The sequence below is a fragment of the Parasteatoda tepidariorum genome, chromosome 9 (genome assembly GCF_043381705.1).
Source record: "Parasteatoda tepidariorum isolate YZ-2023 chromosome 9, CAS_Ptep_4.0, whole genome shotgun sequence".
NCBI classification, from domain to species: Eukaryota; Metazoa; Arthropoda; class Arachnida; order Araneae; family Theridiidae; genus Parasteatoda; species Parasteatoda tepidariorum.
In genome coordinates this window covers 65202764-65218122 of record NC_092212.1, presented here as the reverse complement: position 1 = coordinate 65218122, position 15359 = coordinate 65202764, and the positions used below count along the sequence as shown (strand labels likewise).

The 15359-nt window shown below is 33.6% G+C and overlaps 1 protein-coding gene across 5 annotated transcripts in view; it reads right to left on the bottom strand.

Moving 5' to 3' along the window:
* LOC107437484 (uncharacterized) overlaps positions 1-15359 on the bottom strand; it is a 98234-nt gene that overhangs the window by 15685 nt on the left and 67190 nt on the right. For all 5 annotated transcript variants that reach the window (XM_043046922.2, XM_071185387.1, XM_071185386.1 and 2 more), the window contains exons 5-8: positions 14929-15052; positions 14722-14852; positions 12384-12496; positions 2301-2461 (exon numbers count right to left, since the gene is read on the bottom strand). In XM_043046922.2, the coding sequence (XP_042902856.1) occupies positions 2301-2461; positions 12384-12496; positions 14722-14852; positions 14929-15052 (529 nt within the window). The remainder of the gene's footprint in view (positions 1-2300; positions 2462-12383; positions 12497-14721; positions 14853-14928; positions 15053-15359) is intronic.

Sequence of the window (15359 nt, the reverse complement as noted above, 5' to 3'; positions counted from 1 at the left end):
ACAATGATTACCTATTATCAAAGAACTAAGAATCGATTTAGAAATTCAGAGGCTGTATGCCAAATTGCCAGGGTACTTATTGCCACTCCGAGTAATCTTGGACCAAATACATTTTTTGTTTAAGTATGCAAAATGTTTTTTAATAATTTATGACATAAGAGAATTCAAGTTTATTTAAATAATTTCTCATAAATTATCGATGATTTTTAAAAAGAAGAGACATTTTCCAATAGCCTAGGTCCGGGTCTCTAAGGCCTTAAAAAGACGCTATAGCACGGGAGAAACCCTTCATGTCTAATTTTATTTCAGCTACAGAAATAATTTTAAGTATGTATGGTTGACCGTGTAAAACTGATGGCGCTAGGGGCTTAAATTCGTCGTACGACTTCTGATTGATTTTTACGCCTAAGCTTGGAAAATCGTGCCATTTAATATTAGTATACTTGTAGTGTTCACAATATTACGCGTTCTTTGAATATAGCCTTCAACGAAACAAAATTTAGAAGACCCTAGAAGCATGCTACCCAAAAAACAACTGCCGGCAATATTTTACATGATTACAGCCAAATAAGGGATTACACTCCAAACGTAGCAAACCTTATTCTTTATTTATATTGCAATATTAATTTTCATAAATTTGTTTTAGGCTGACGGTCACTTAGAATTTATAAATTACAAAAAATTCTTATAAATGGTAAACTTTTGCTCAAATTTATACAAAAATCACTATAATAAAGCTTGTCCACACATTGCGTTAAGCATAACATAAGCGGAGGGATGCACCGGAAATTTTCTAAATTTCTTCCAGTTTTAGAAAGCTTGTTATTTTACACATTCAATCAACCATCCATCATAGAAAAAGTGACCAAGTAAATCACAAAGTTTCAAATTCTAAAAAAAAAATGTTTTTTTTTTGTTTTTTTTTTAAATAATATTAAATGGCAAACAAATTATGTTTCTATTTTGTATTTTTTAAATTATGTTTCTATTTTTATTCTAGGTTTACCAGCACTAGCTTTTCTCATAACTTAATATTTTAAAATACTAATGGAGGCAAAACAGAAACAAAACATGTTAAGTCTCTCCCAAAGTTAATCTCCAAACACGGCCCAACCGCCAGACAACGCACTTAAAACACTACAACATCGCGATAGAACAGAAAAAGAACCACCCTTTAATACAAAAATAATAAAAATGAATTTACAAAAGCAATGACTTTAGGGTAAGATGATCAGATATACATATAAACCACAATTTGAGGACGAATAAACGGAAAGTCCTTGAATAACATAACTATTCAAAACATTCGTATGTTTATGGAAAATATTAATCTTTGTGGGCAACCAAGATTTTTTTTATAAGATAACTAATATCAGGTACAGAAACTTCTGCACCAAACTTATTACTAAGCAGTTTTGAAATATTCTGCATCTGAATACATGTAAAAGGAAGTAATACATTATTATAAAAATTTGTTAATATTATGCTTAAAATTATTTGAAGACAAGCATGGCATTTTTATCTGTAAGTTTTAGCTTAGTGCCTTTACGTTTGCATTCTCTGTAAGGCAACGTTATCTTGTTTAACAAAAATTTGCGTATTTCTGATTCTTTTTTTAACAACATATTTTATTGCATATAGAAAAGATTGTGTACTTTCGTAGAAATTTGAAGACACTTGTTAAATTTTGGTGAAATTTCAGCTTAGAAAAATCCTGAATGTTTTTGAGGATAACTAAAGAAATTCAAGGATAACTTAAAATTTAAGAACGTCTGATCACCCCTAGCTTAAGGTAAATCAGACACTGCATAGGACATACGTATACTTGATGTCGTTGATCATGATTAATTGCTATCACTATTCAAGCAATTGATTTCTAGTATAATTGATCATTTTAATAATTCATACTTTAAACAGCAGACTAGTTTTTTTAGAGAGTATTACAGAAAAAGATCTTACCATCGATACACATGACATGTATCTATAACCTTCATTTAGGATGAAGCCATCGACGAAATTTGAAGACACGTGAAATTTTCTGTTCTCAAAAAGTTTGATGGTTTTTGAGTACAACTAAAGAAATTCGAGGACAGGTCTCTAGATTTAAGAACGTCTGGTCACCCCTACCTTAGGGTAAATCAGACACTGCATAGAACATGCGATTACTTTAGTCGTTGATCATAATTACTTGCTAATCACTATTCGAGCAATTGATTTCTAGTGTAATTGATCATTTCAATAAATCATACGTTGAACAGCAAACTAGTTTTTTTAGAGAGTATTAAGTAAAAAGATCTTACCATCGATACATATGACATGTATCTATAACCTCCATTTAAGATGAAGCCATCCAGAAATGGATTGACCAGATGCTTGCGATCATGTATGACTGCATAGATGAAAACTGGCTCGGAATGTGAGAAATAATCTTCCGGGAAGGTGTTGAGTTCTACTGAAAAATCTGCAGCACGGAAATTTTTGAATAAATATTTAAGTTAAAACTTTTAGTAAAAGCATAAAAATGTACAGTGCGGGTGGGATAAAGTACATCTAGTGACTGATTGTTTACTTGCTGAGATGCAATCTTCATGTTATGAGGGATAAATCTAAATGTTTTAATAACTTATTGCCTACAATATTTTAAGTTACGAAATCATACTTTTTCTAAATTGGCCTATTTTTTGTAGAATTATTATTTTTTACAAACCTATTGTAAGTGTTAAAAGCAAACTGAAAATACATTCCTTATAACTAAGTTAGTAAGTTAATATTTTGAGTATTTCGCCGCTGTGGGCCACTGGGCAAATCAGGTGATGAAGTTTAATGCTCCTCAGTTTCGTGACCATCGACATGCTTATGGCAAAGCAGCAACGTAATATTGCCCACAACTGTGACACTACTTAAAGTGAATGAACGTTTGCTCACAATTATTATATGACAGATTATTTTTATTTGATTGATGATGTATTAAAACGATTAATCACTCTGGTATTAAAATATTCTAAAAACAAACTAATAACGATTGAGTGAAGGTGATAAATCTGTAATATCAAACTGAGAGTAAGTAATGACGTAGTATACACATGAGGAATAATTGATTAAATATTGAGAAACGAAATTGCTAATAATTAATGACGTACTATAAAGATGAGATCCTTCTGACATTAAAATATCTTAAACTGATAACACATAATGATGTAATATAAACATGATACATCCATCTAAAAATAAAAGGCTAAATAAATATCAGTTATCATTTCTTTTGTAGCTCTACAGCCTGTTGCAGGCCAAAGCTGTCCTTAAAAGTTTTTTCCATCAGAAATTAACAGTTTTTAAACTGTTGACCCCAATTCCATGCAACGTTTTCTCAACTCCACCAAGGTGATTGGACTATTTGTCTTCCTTTTTCCATCACATTTTTGAAATGTCACTTTTTTTGTTGGATTTAAATCATAGTATCTGTAAATATGCCCAAGCCATCTTAATTGATATACCTTTATAATTTTCGCAACATTTGGTTCTCTGAATTTGATATAAAATTCGTTATTACAGCGGATCTTCAATACTTTTATCTTTGACAGCACCAAATATTTTTCGTTCAAATATTAATCCCTTTTCACTTCATTTCTGAAAACTAAATAATAAATTATTAATCCCTCTGTCCACAACGCTCTGGCAGTTGAATTTAGTCACGAGAAAAGAATACATCATAGAATAACATTATAAAAAGAACATAGGATGATTTTTCTTTGTAATATGTGAGAGCCAGCATTGTTTTAGAACAGTCTTATTAAGTAATGGGGAATCTCTTAGATGCGCAATTGTAATCAGAACGATCAACGTTTTGGTAGTTTTTCAAAACCTTTGGCTCCGAAACCAAATATATAGCCATCGTGATGGCTATATCTGGCCTACTAAATTGCCTTTCTTGTACGAAGAAAAAATACTGAGAATCAATCTTCTAATGCCAACGGAATCGCATCCTGATTTCTGCAATCTTATTTCTATCGGTTGATTGTTTCTATTGCTTAATAGAAACAACCTATCGAAATGAGGTCATATAAATCAAAAACGCATTTTTATCAAAAATACGAATTCGCATTCAGAAAAAATCTACTTTATTTCTCCCATGCAACAGAGAAAAAATAGTGTACAATGATAAAATAGAGTAAAAATCTTCCTAATCAGAAAAGATTTTTACTCTATTTTATCATCGTACAAAATTCTTTTTGCCGCATAGAGGGAAAATAAAGTCGATCATTACTGGATATGGAATAAGTAGATTTGATTAAAAGGACTTTTGTATTACATTGACTGAAGGTGAGTCTTAATCTCTTCGAAAGGGGCAAATTAAAAGGTGGAAAAAACATCCATGTCTATTTATAGAATAAGTCAGATTATCGACTTGTATTTATTTATTTTAGCATGAAAACATTAAGCTAATTGAAAAAGGTTAGAAAGGGAAATTTCAAGTGTATTTTGAAGGTAGGCATCATAAGGATTGAGAATTGCATAGCTATATCATTATGCGCAGCCAGAGTCACCAACTTCTATTAAAGACTGTCTGCTCGTCCGCATTAAACCGGTACTTTTATTTATCTAAATTATTTTAGTTTTATGTTTTCTAATAATTCTTATCGAAGATGGTGGTAAAATATACCCAAAAATAGTTGTTTCTTCATAGTTTTCTGATTTGAAGACCAATGTGGTGAATTCGATAAATTGACCGCCAAATCATTAAATTCTCTATACTATGTGGAGTTGAAAAGCAAAGATTGCGCCTACTTAGTAAAAATGAATTCTATAAAAACTAATAATAACGTTTAACGAATTTTTATTTTCAAAAATTTTACAACAAATGAGCAACCACTAGCTACAATAAAGTCTTTCAATCGGCGATCGAGTGAACTTTGGAAGATTCCTGATATTTTTCTATCGTCTGCAGCCGCGATAATAATAAATCCTATCGGACAGCACTGTGCTCTGGAGTATTGCACCCCTAGCTTTTTAACTTAGTTTTTTCGTTAAACCATAAACTCAAGTGTAACTTTTAATTTCTCATTACTAATCTTACGGATACTCCCTTGGGAATATACCACCAAAGCTTTGACTCCTAACATAGCGAGCAGTAGGACAACAGTGTAAAATTAATTCTACTATTGCTTCTGTATTTCACTCATGCTGACCATTTATACTGCCATTATCTTAGCTGCCCACGGACTCTACTATAGATGAAAGTGTCATGTGACCGCTTCACGGGCAGGGAGTCTGTAATCAACTTCAGTCTAAATCTGCTTGAGAATTACCACTTCTGCAGGATTGTACGAACATCCCGCAGAAGCGGTATAAATGCATATGTTACGGCCAAAGCCCGAAGTCCGGTCACTTCGCGAATTGGCCGGCCATTTCGAACTTTGGCCAAACCTCTCTGTCAAAGTGCGATGTAATTGAAACGATCAGTGAATATTCTACTTTGGCCGGCCATTTCGCGATGTGCTCATTCAAGAATGCCCGGTAGGCGGCGCATTTGCAATTCGGGCGGGATCGTCCACGTGGCGACATTTGTCTGCTGCTTCTCGATTTTTCCACAGCAATTTCACTGTGAGGTGAGTGCTGTTTTCCTCGTATTTTTATAGTATTATCTCAATTAAAAAATAGACAAGTTTTTAAATTGAAATTTAATTTTATACTTTGTCTCAAATGGCCACATCTCACAGCTGTTAGCTGAAGTTATGGTTATAAGGAGCCAATAATACGTGCCATGTTTTTTTTTCTTCCAACTTTGGCTGATCTTCCCATGCCACTTCGCGATCTGGCCGGCCAATTCTCGAAATCAAGAAAAGATCGGACATTGGCCAGCCGATTTACAGCGTTCTTAGCCATTTCGCGATTTGGCCGTAACACATATAAGCTTTCACTGCATTTGAATATTGCTACTTATTAGCTACAAATAGCAATTGGACGACAGGTTTTGCAAAAGGCAATATTTCAGCCACTCCTGATTTCTTTGTAACTCCACACTTTAGAATTAAAGTTGTTTGTTTTGGCATATTACAATATGAGTTAAAACTCAATTGAAATATGGTGAAAGGAATACCATCTTAGATTAAAGCCGTTTCGGTACTATACAAGTATGGAACCAACATCTGTGACTCACCTATTTATACAGAATATATACATTGCTTTTTTACCTTGGTATACTCCTACACAAAGATAATCTCCCCTACCCCTCCTTTAATTTCAGACTTCTGTTTGTTTAAGGTTTGTTCTTTTATTACCTCTAGAACGGTGACTGGAATTTTGAAGACCTTTTGTATTACATGCAATTTTATTTCCGAACAAGATGATTCTGATTATTGGATTATCATACTCTTTACTAAAATATCGCTTAAATCGTTCATACTCAACTACATTTAAGTATTTTTTTATAATTAGGATTAATATTTGGTGTACTTTCCTAGTACAAGTCAAACACCTAATGTAAGTAATAAGGCTCTGTTCACTAGATTTAAATTTAAAATCAACCTGTGTATTTTAGTAAAAAGTTTAATTATAACATGAAAAAAGGGCTAGCAACAAAGCACTTCCGATTGTCAGTTCTTCCTAAAATTACCATTTTCTAAAATTAAAAAAAATTCTGCAATAAAATAAATTATTATTTGTTAGAGCTTCTAAAGTCAGTGGAGATCGTCATAATCTGTATAGTTGAAATGTAAGTTTAATAATTGGAATAAAATAATTTTGTTTTCTATTAGAAAAGTAGCTGCCTAAAATTCATGTACTGTTTATTTAACTTTTTTAGTGCCAATTGGATGCAATAAATTTGATTAGTTATATAGTCTCAACGTGTTTATTTTCTGATTTTAAGTGCCAAAAGACAATTAAAAGCGAAAGTTTTGAATCAATGCCGTTCCAGGCTGAAGCCTGGATTCAATTAAATCATTGTAGTACTTAAATCTTTCGTTCTCTACAACATGTAGCATGTAAATAACTGCTGCCAAACTAGCACTCTTTAGTGAAAAGCTAAACCAAAACCACCAATCCGGCGTCATCTTAAGTTTTCCTATTTGCAAATCATATTTCGTCTTTTCGAGTTCTACCTTTTTCCCTGGTGGAGTGTTGTGCATTTTGCTTAAGACTGGTAACTCTTTAATCAGCATTCTATTTCTTCCTATTTTCCCGTTATTCATGCTTTCACAGTTTGTTTGTTTATGTTTCCGCGATTAAAAAGATTCAGACTCTGAATCGAGTGTCTTGGTATTATTTATGACTTCAGTATCAACGCGATCTTTTTTTGCGCGATTTGTTGATCGCTGTTGCTTTTGTGATGGAGGCATTTCGGAATCCAAACAATCTGTGTTTCGATTGAGTATCTTGGTATTATTTATGACACCAGTATCAACGCGGTCTTCTTTTTTTGCGTGGTTTTTTGATTGCCGCTGCTTTTGTGATGAAGGCATTTTGGATACGCAGTAGACTGTGTCTTCCCTGTCGACATCAAAATTGGGACAACTTTGCGATTTCCTCAATGTCTTTTTGCCCCTTTTTATTTTAGGCTTAGAATTGCCCTTACTTTTTGTTTTCTCTTGTGATATCCCATGAAGTTTTGTAAGTTTCAGCAAACGCTTCTCAAATATATATCGTGTCGCCGGCGAAATAGGACCAACATTTTCTCCAAAATCATTAAAAGCTGTTCGCAATTCTTCATCTGTTAACAAAATTATTTTATCCATCTAGAAAAGTTGGAGCTGTACGGGTCAAAAAATTCCAAATTCATTTTTTTTTTAAATGGTAAACTAGCTGAGAAATGGAAGAAAATTTGTCTGCAAAAATTAGTGTTTAGAACAGCCTCACAAAGTTCCATGCTTTTCATTTAGAGTATTCACGTGACCGATTCTTTTATTGGTTCGCGCAAGTACATATTATTTATAGTCCATAAATTAAGAGTGAGATATGGCAACAGTCTTATGTACAAAACGATAGAATAAATAAGGAAGCTACATTAATGGAAATATAGAGCTATAAGCTAATGCAAAGAGCTCGTCGCACTCTTCTACAATCTAAATCAAAAAAAGAGATAGCTGAAAAATAATGGCACTGTCATATTGTAAAAAATAATTCCTCCTATTTAAATTTATGTTCAGTTGTCTTCGTCCTAAAATAAATTGCGCTCCTGTTTAAAAAACCTGTTGATATAATTAGTCGATAAATTATTATGTAGTGCGAGTTCAACTGCAAAACACTTATGCTAATTTTTACTCGATAGGGGTAAATATTAGAATATTTCTTGGCAAAAATATCTACTAAACTCTTCGGCGACACTGGTCACACTACGTCCCTCCTCAAACTTCCCAATCATTCTTCCTCGAGTAAAGTCGTCTAAATGATTTCTTGAAGACATGTTTCATAAAACAAATCACTTGCAGCGAATGTCTTTAACTACGGTGCTCTTCATCCTTTTATCATAGCTTTGACCTGCGCGCGCCGAGCCACAAGGTTTACTTACACTTACATCACCTACGACGTTTTATTTCTAAAATTTACATACAAATAATCTTTCTACTGAATTGCGTACATATTATACCGCAATTTCATGGCTATCTTATACTTCGTTGGGGAGCTGTGGCCGAAAAACCACTTGTTGCTTAAGTTTTGCACACCAGTGTACTTTCCTATCTAGGGACTATCTGAATTTATAAAATAAAATTTCCGATGAAAATCATATTCAAAATTGAATCGAATAAAACTCGAGTTGATAGGATGAGAGTTTTGAAGTTGTAAGGTTCATAAATAAATGCAATTCAAACCAACCAGCATTTTATACTAAAAGAAATCCTTTCGATTCTTGAAATATTAGCTCTTTTGATTAGTGTTTGGTTTGATTCAATTAAACGAGAAAAAATGCATACGAAACAATACCTCACTTGTCTGTTAAGCAATGTAAAAAGTGCAAATTAGTACAAGTACAAATCATGCTCTTTTTGTACATAGAGATGACTTCTAAACTAATAGTATGATCTCGTCTCGGGATTAATCGCATTCAATTCAGCTTATTCAAGAATTAATTAATCAGAATAATTAAATTATTCTGATTAATTAAAACTATATCAGAAACAATACTTTACGTATTCGGATAGTCCCATGATAATAATGTAAATAAGTACATGTCAAAAGGAGCAGTGGCGTACGCAAGGGAGGGGTTTTGGGGTCTAAACACCCCCCTTGAGCTCAGACAAAATTGCAAAAATAAAAATTTTAGTAGAAATTATGCGAGCTATTATTTTTTAAGACTATATATTTTTATTTACCTTATGCCTACTTTTTTTTCCTCCAGTTATTTCTCAGAATACTGAAAAAACATTTACTGTAACAGGGTTGTACTTTTAAGACCAAATTCACGTGATACTGTTACGGACTGGTTCCTTTCTGTCCTGCCAGTATAGTTTTCGAAACTGGTTGTCATTCGCGAGGTCTTTACGCAATTATTCTGGAATCCTAGACGTTCTGTCGTCTTTGAGACAATTCGAGAATTTTGGAGATGGAGTGAAAAATTATATAAAATGGGGAGCGGAGTACAGTGGAGTTAGTTAGTCAGACTAAGAGTTATCTCTGCCGTTTGTCTTTCGGAGCTCGTCGCTAAATCTGATTTGTTTTGTCTTAACAAAAAGTTCATTCAATCGCCGAACCCGTCGTCGTCGTTATTTCGACTAGTGAAGAAATCAGTAACAATACTATTGGAGATACTGAGCTCGTTGAAGTTATTCATTCCAGCTCGAAACTTTAAGATCGTAGCATAGCGGATATTTCTGTGCCAATATATATATATTTGCTGTTCTTGGATCTTTAGGATGTCTAAACGCAAGAATTTAACAATTTTTAATTATTTTGAGAAAAAATCATGACCTGAAATTAATGAGGTCACAGCATCTAGTACCAATGTAAGTTTTTCTGTTGTACAGAAATGTGATACTTCTGTTGAAGAAAACGTTTCTAGCATAACAAAATCTGATGAATGTGAAAGTGGCCCTCAAAGTGTTACTTCCCACCGTTATGACGGACTTTTTTCAGAAGATATTGCATTATGCTCTTAAACTTAAAAAATCAAATCAAAATTTAACTAAGCAATGTTGTCTAAATAAAAAGTCAAAATTGTCGAGCTGTCTAAATTAGGAAAGTAATAGTGCTTTATTACAGACTCGAATTTCTTTTAGTAGTTTCAGAAAATTATGAACACCCCCTTGAAAAAATTCTGCGTACGCCACTGAAAAGGAGTACTTTTTAAATATAAAAACTCTTGCTACTTCTGAACTATTCCATTCACTCATATAAAGTCTCATTCGATTTAGCGTAAAAAATTACATAGACATGGTGCGTAGCATTTTTTAAAGGTGCTTATTTTCGTTTTTTAAAAAGGCCTTAAAGGTGCTTTTTCCATTGGGTGTTTTTAAAAAGTGCTTAATTTTCCCTTTTCGAAATTTTTTTCTTTCTTCACCATCTTTATTTTCGCTGCGTATTATGCAAAAGCGTGGTTTTCACATTGTTCTACGCAACGTTTTCACAATTCATTCAACCACAATCTATTTCAGCGTACCGTCGATTCATAGCGTATGAAAGAGCCAATCATTTTACAGGTTTGGTGAAATACTTGCATGTGCGTAGAGTGAGCTGGATTTGGCGAGACTCTCGCTTGCAACTCTGCTGCATTTTGCAAGATATGTTCAGTTTCAAGCTTCACTTTCTACCCTCTGAAATCGAACTGAAAAATCCCTTGATCATTTTATAGTGGCTAATGAATAGAGTTCTTTGTCAAAAACTAGTCATTTTATCTTGATCATGTAATGTCTTTGAAAATTATTTTGCATTTTATTTACGAATATAATGCTTAAAAATATTTTTTGAGTACTTAAAAGGTGCTTATTTCTTGTTGAAAGATTCGGCTGCGCACCCTGATAGAAAACAAGTCCTCACTAGTTTAGATATCTATGCATAAGTACGTACAAATACAAATTTGTACATTTGGTATATGAAAAGTTTATAACTTCTAAACTATCGATCTCATCGTCTTATAATTGGTCCCATTTGATTAAGCTTAAAAATACATCAGAAACCATGTTTCACTTGCCTATAGAAATAAATGATTTAGAACTATCTCCCCATTTGTTCTCTAAAAAGGGTGAATCATTCAGGGAAGAGTTTTCAATCATTGTTTGCAATGACAACAAAACTTTCTATGAAATTGAATGTGTATTTCGCTTACAATTGTGCATTTCATCGTATCTTTAATGAATAAAAAATGATTATAGACTCGGCAAATGACAAAAAAAATCAGAAAAATGTAAAAGGATTACAGCAAGAATGTCCAGAACTTATACATCACAAGAAGTATACCAAACTGAGTTTTCTTTTTATTTTCACCCACGCGGAGTTTTTTCATAATCTCTATATATATTTCTCTTACACGGCGACAAGGAAAAAGCCTCATTACAACTCCCCGAATTCCAACGCTAGAAAATCGACCAATGATTGCCGCTAAAAATGTCACATGTAAAATCTAGTGAGGTGGCTCAACATATAGCGCTTTTAAAAACGGAAACTGAAATAACCAGCGAGAGCATTCTCACCAAATGTGATCTCTTCCGAAATTCACCCTATCAGGCAAAAGTGAGTAGTCTTTGTCGATAGATCTCTATTTTAGTATTTTGTCGAAAGCGCTTTTTCTCACGAATTTATATATTAAGAATTTATTTGACGATTTTTGATTTATATCTTGAATTTATTTGTTTTATTATTGTTATTAGTTATTCATTGAAAAATGAGTCTCAGTCGTACTGTTACGCTTTAAGATTTTATAGTATAGCACATTTCTAATAGGTTTAACGAATTACATGTCATTTATTTGAATTCAAATTTATTTTAATGACTTAGTATTTACTAAAAAGATGTAATTTTTTTTAAAAAAAAAATTTTTTATATAGATTTGAATGATTGTTTTGAATTCTTAGAATTTTGTGCATTTGCAATGTACCTAAGTTAGTAGAGAGCGAAGCGACCTTGGTTTGCAAAGCAAACCATATAAGATTGCGTAGCAATTTTCTGGGGTTGGCGAGCGTCAGCGAGCATTGGGCACAGCCCACTAGTTAAATTAAAAGGATTTTCAAGTTCTATCTGATTAAATTCTTCACGATTACTGCTGTTCTTATCAATAAAATATTTAATTATTTGTTGCTTCTTTATTCAACAAGATTATAAGCTATTATGCAATAGTGGCGGAATATTGTTATATAGTTGTACAGACAATGTTGGGTTTGGCGTGAGTACATACCATCGTTCGTCATGTAGTAAATAAAAATTAAAAATGTGAAATTAATGACGAAAAAACTTACAAAGAGTGTTGGGATAAATATCGTCTTTGGCATGTGGCTGTCCCAACAGGGAATCAATGGTGTAGCAGAAGGTAGCTTTTCTTTTCTTCGTCACAAAAGGAAATCTCCGAATGCTAAAAGAGAAACGTGAATAATTATATGAACAAGAGTATGAAGGAAGATAAAATAAAAAACTATTCTGTGTTGTTGCTTATCCTCATAGATCTGGCATTAGTCAGATCAAGTCCAAAAAGTTGTTGTCAGCCAGAAAGTCGATGACAAGAAGGGGATTGGAAGTTAAGTCCGACACAATCAAGTATGTGTTTCGGTGAGGCTGGATGGACACAGCATTTTTTACAAGTCGGGTAAATTTTTGTGCCAAGTTCGAATGTTAGACATTTTTAGGTGACCAATTGAGAATCTGGCCAAGGCAGTCTCGGAGCTTCGATCGCAATCGATTCCCAGATGGGTGCCAGGAGATGTTGCGGTGTACCATTGGTGCGTAGGTGGAGTTCACCAGATTTATTTTAGTCTATATTTTTCATTAGAGTAAAGTTCCTGATAAGTAAGTGATGACCCGGTGAACATATCTTCTTCACTGCCCTCTTTGGCCAATCTATCTACTATCTCGTTGCCACCAATACTAATTATTCTGTGTTGATGTTTTTAATGTCACTTGCCAATACCAGCGAGCCTGTTTGGTGAAAGCAAGCGAATTTAGAGCAGATGGTGCGTTTCTTGTTTTTCAGTGGCGCCATCTATGGCCCAGAAGACAACAGGATGGGCCCATTCATACATCTATTCATTCATTCATTCATCCACAGATCCTAATTTTGACCTGAACCAGAGAACGAGCAATCTACAATTCAATAACTGCACTTGTCACCATTTACTACATGGGGACTCTTCGGCAAGCAAGAATCGAACTCATGAGCCTACCAACGAAGCTATCTCGACCAAAAAACTATTCTGTGAATGGGTGATTCAGTAAAGATACAATTAATCCTTGTTTTTTGAACCCGACTTTAAAGACTAATTATAATAACTTTATGTGACTAGTCATAGTTTTTTAAACTTTTTTATTTATTTGCTTATGAAAAAAAAAGAAAATTTGAACAACTATAACTAAACTTGTACAGTTTTTTTAATAATTTGTTATTATTATGGGGCTTAACATTAAAAAGTTATCAGCGTAAGGGATACCGGACAATAGCACTTGACCTTTAAAAACAGCAGTGTAAAAATATCAGGTAAATGCTCTTAACCTTTTAATCACACTGAAATTTGCCGATAAACAACATCTAAAGTTCTAAACGAGAAGATCAAAACTAAAAAAAGAATTTGAATACTGTGATGAAGTCTGGGAAAAAGTACATAAGATTGATAACATTAGTTGATGACTGAAAAAGTTGTAACACCATTTGCCAACTCAAACAGTCATATCTGTGACTGTCTCCCATCCCAAAATCATCATAAGAGAGTTGCAGGACAATCTCATTAGCGAGAGTTCCAAAGTCTCTATAGTGCGACTTTGAGGAGAACTCCTCCAGACTAAAAGTCTGGGGCTGTCTGCTACTATGGTAACAAGCTAGAGCACATTTCTAATGGGGATGAAAGAAAGTGTCGATTGGTTTACTCACTACGACCTATGCCAAGATTAAGATAAAACTATTCACCCCACATCCCTATTCGAAGTGTCTTTTCCTCGTAACCTAGTGCCCGCCACGGTGCGAGACGGGTGTCTGGAGGAGTTCTCCTGAAAGCCACACTATACAACACCAGCAACACATGCTTCACAAAACTTTACAATGAAACTGAGGCATGTGATATCCTCCTCAGGGAGAGTCCCAAAGCCTCTACAACATCACCCATAAAACGCCAGAACGAAACTGAGACAGGCGATGACAGCCCCAAGACTTCTTAAGAACAGGAAATGATGTTTCCGTTTCAGCAACAAAATATCTGACGTCTTTCTAGCTTTTATCAACAATGGTCGGAATGCCTCGAAATTTTAACCACAGACTGGTGACGAGGGCAGTAGCTGATCTGGTATTCCTTTCTGAAAACTTTTGAGGGACAAACAACTTACAGTCACGACAGAACTAGCACCTTGCTGCTTATACACATCAGTTGTTTAAGTGACTGCCAGGATCGAACTTACAATGACGGACTATCAAAGTGACCGACGTTTTTACCGACTGCGCATCCTTAGCTTTCTGTACTAGAATCATCAAATGTTGGATGATTTCTTAATAACAGGCACAGGCAGTAATGTATTCTTCTTTAAGAATATCAAAATTAACTTTATATTTTTTCTTATCTTACCAATATATTTCAATTTTTTTTGTGTGTTACTTACTTGCATTGTATGTCTTGCCCATTGATAACTTTTTTACATTCTTGAATCATTCCATGCTTTGGTGCCAATGCATCCGCCTCCTCCCATGAGTTGTTAAGTTTCGCAGTTTGGAAGTCACGTTCGGTAGGCACCTGTCAACAAGAACATAAAAATTAACGGAAAATACCAATAATGAATAGAATGAAAACAGGGAAAGCAATAACGTACTCCTTTATATGACACGTTCCCTCCTGGACCACAGTATTTAGGATATTGGCTACAAAACAGTTGTTCGTCACCTTGAAATTCGCATTTAGCATGGCTTTTCTCACAATAAACTGGACGGCTAATTCTGCGAGAAAACAAAAGTATATATTATTACTGTAAAAATAATAAAATACGCAGAATATTTAACGTAGTTTTACTTTGACATCCAATATTAACTAAAATAAATGAAAGCTAAGTTACTATGTGTTTTAACAGAATTATTGCACACATTTATGTACAAATTATAAATGAAATCTTTCAAATAGTTTCTGAGTTATAAAATTTCAGAGAATCTTAGCTTTAATTTTTATTTGAGATGTAAAAAGTTTATTTTTTAAAATTTGATGTTGAATTTGATACTGGAATTTAGCACTTAAACATAAAAACTAACT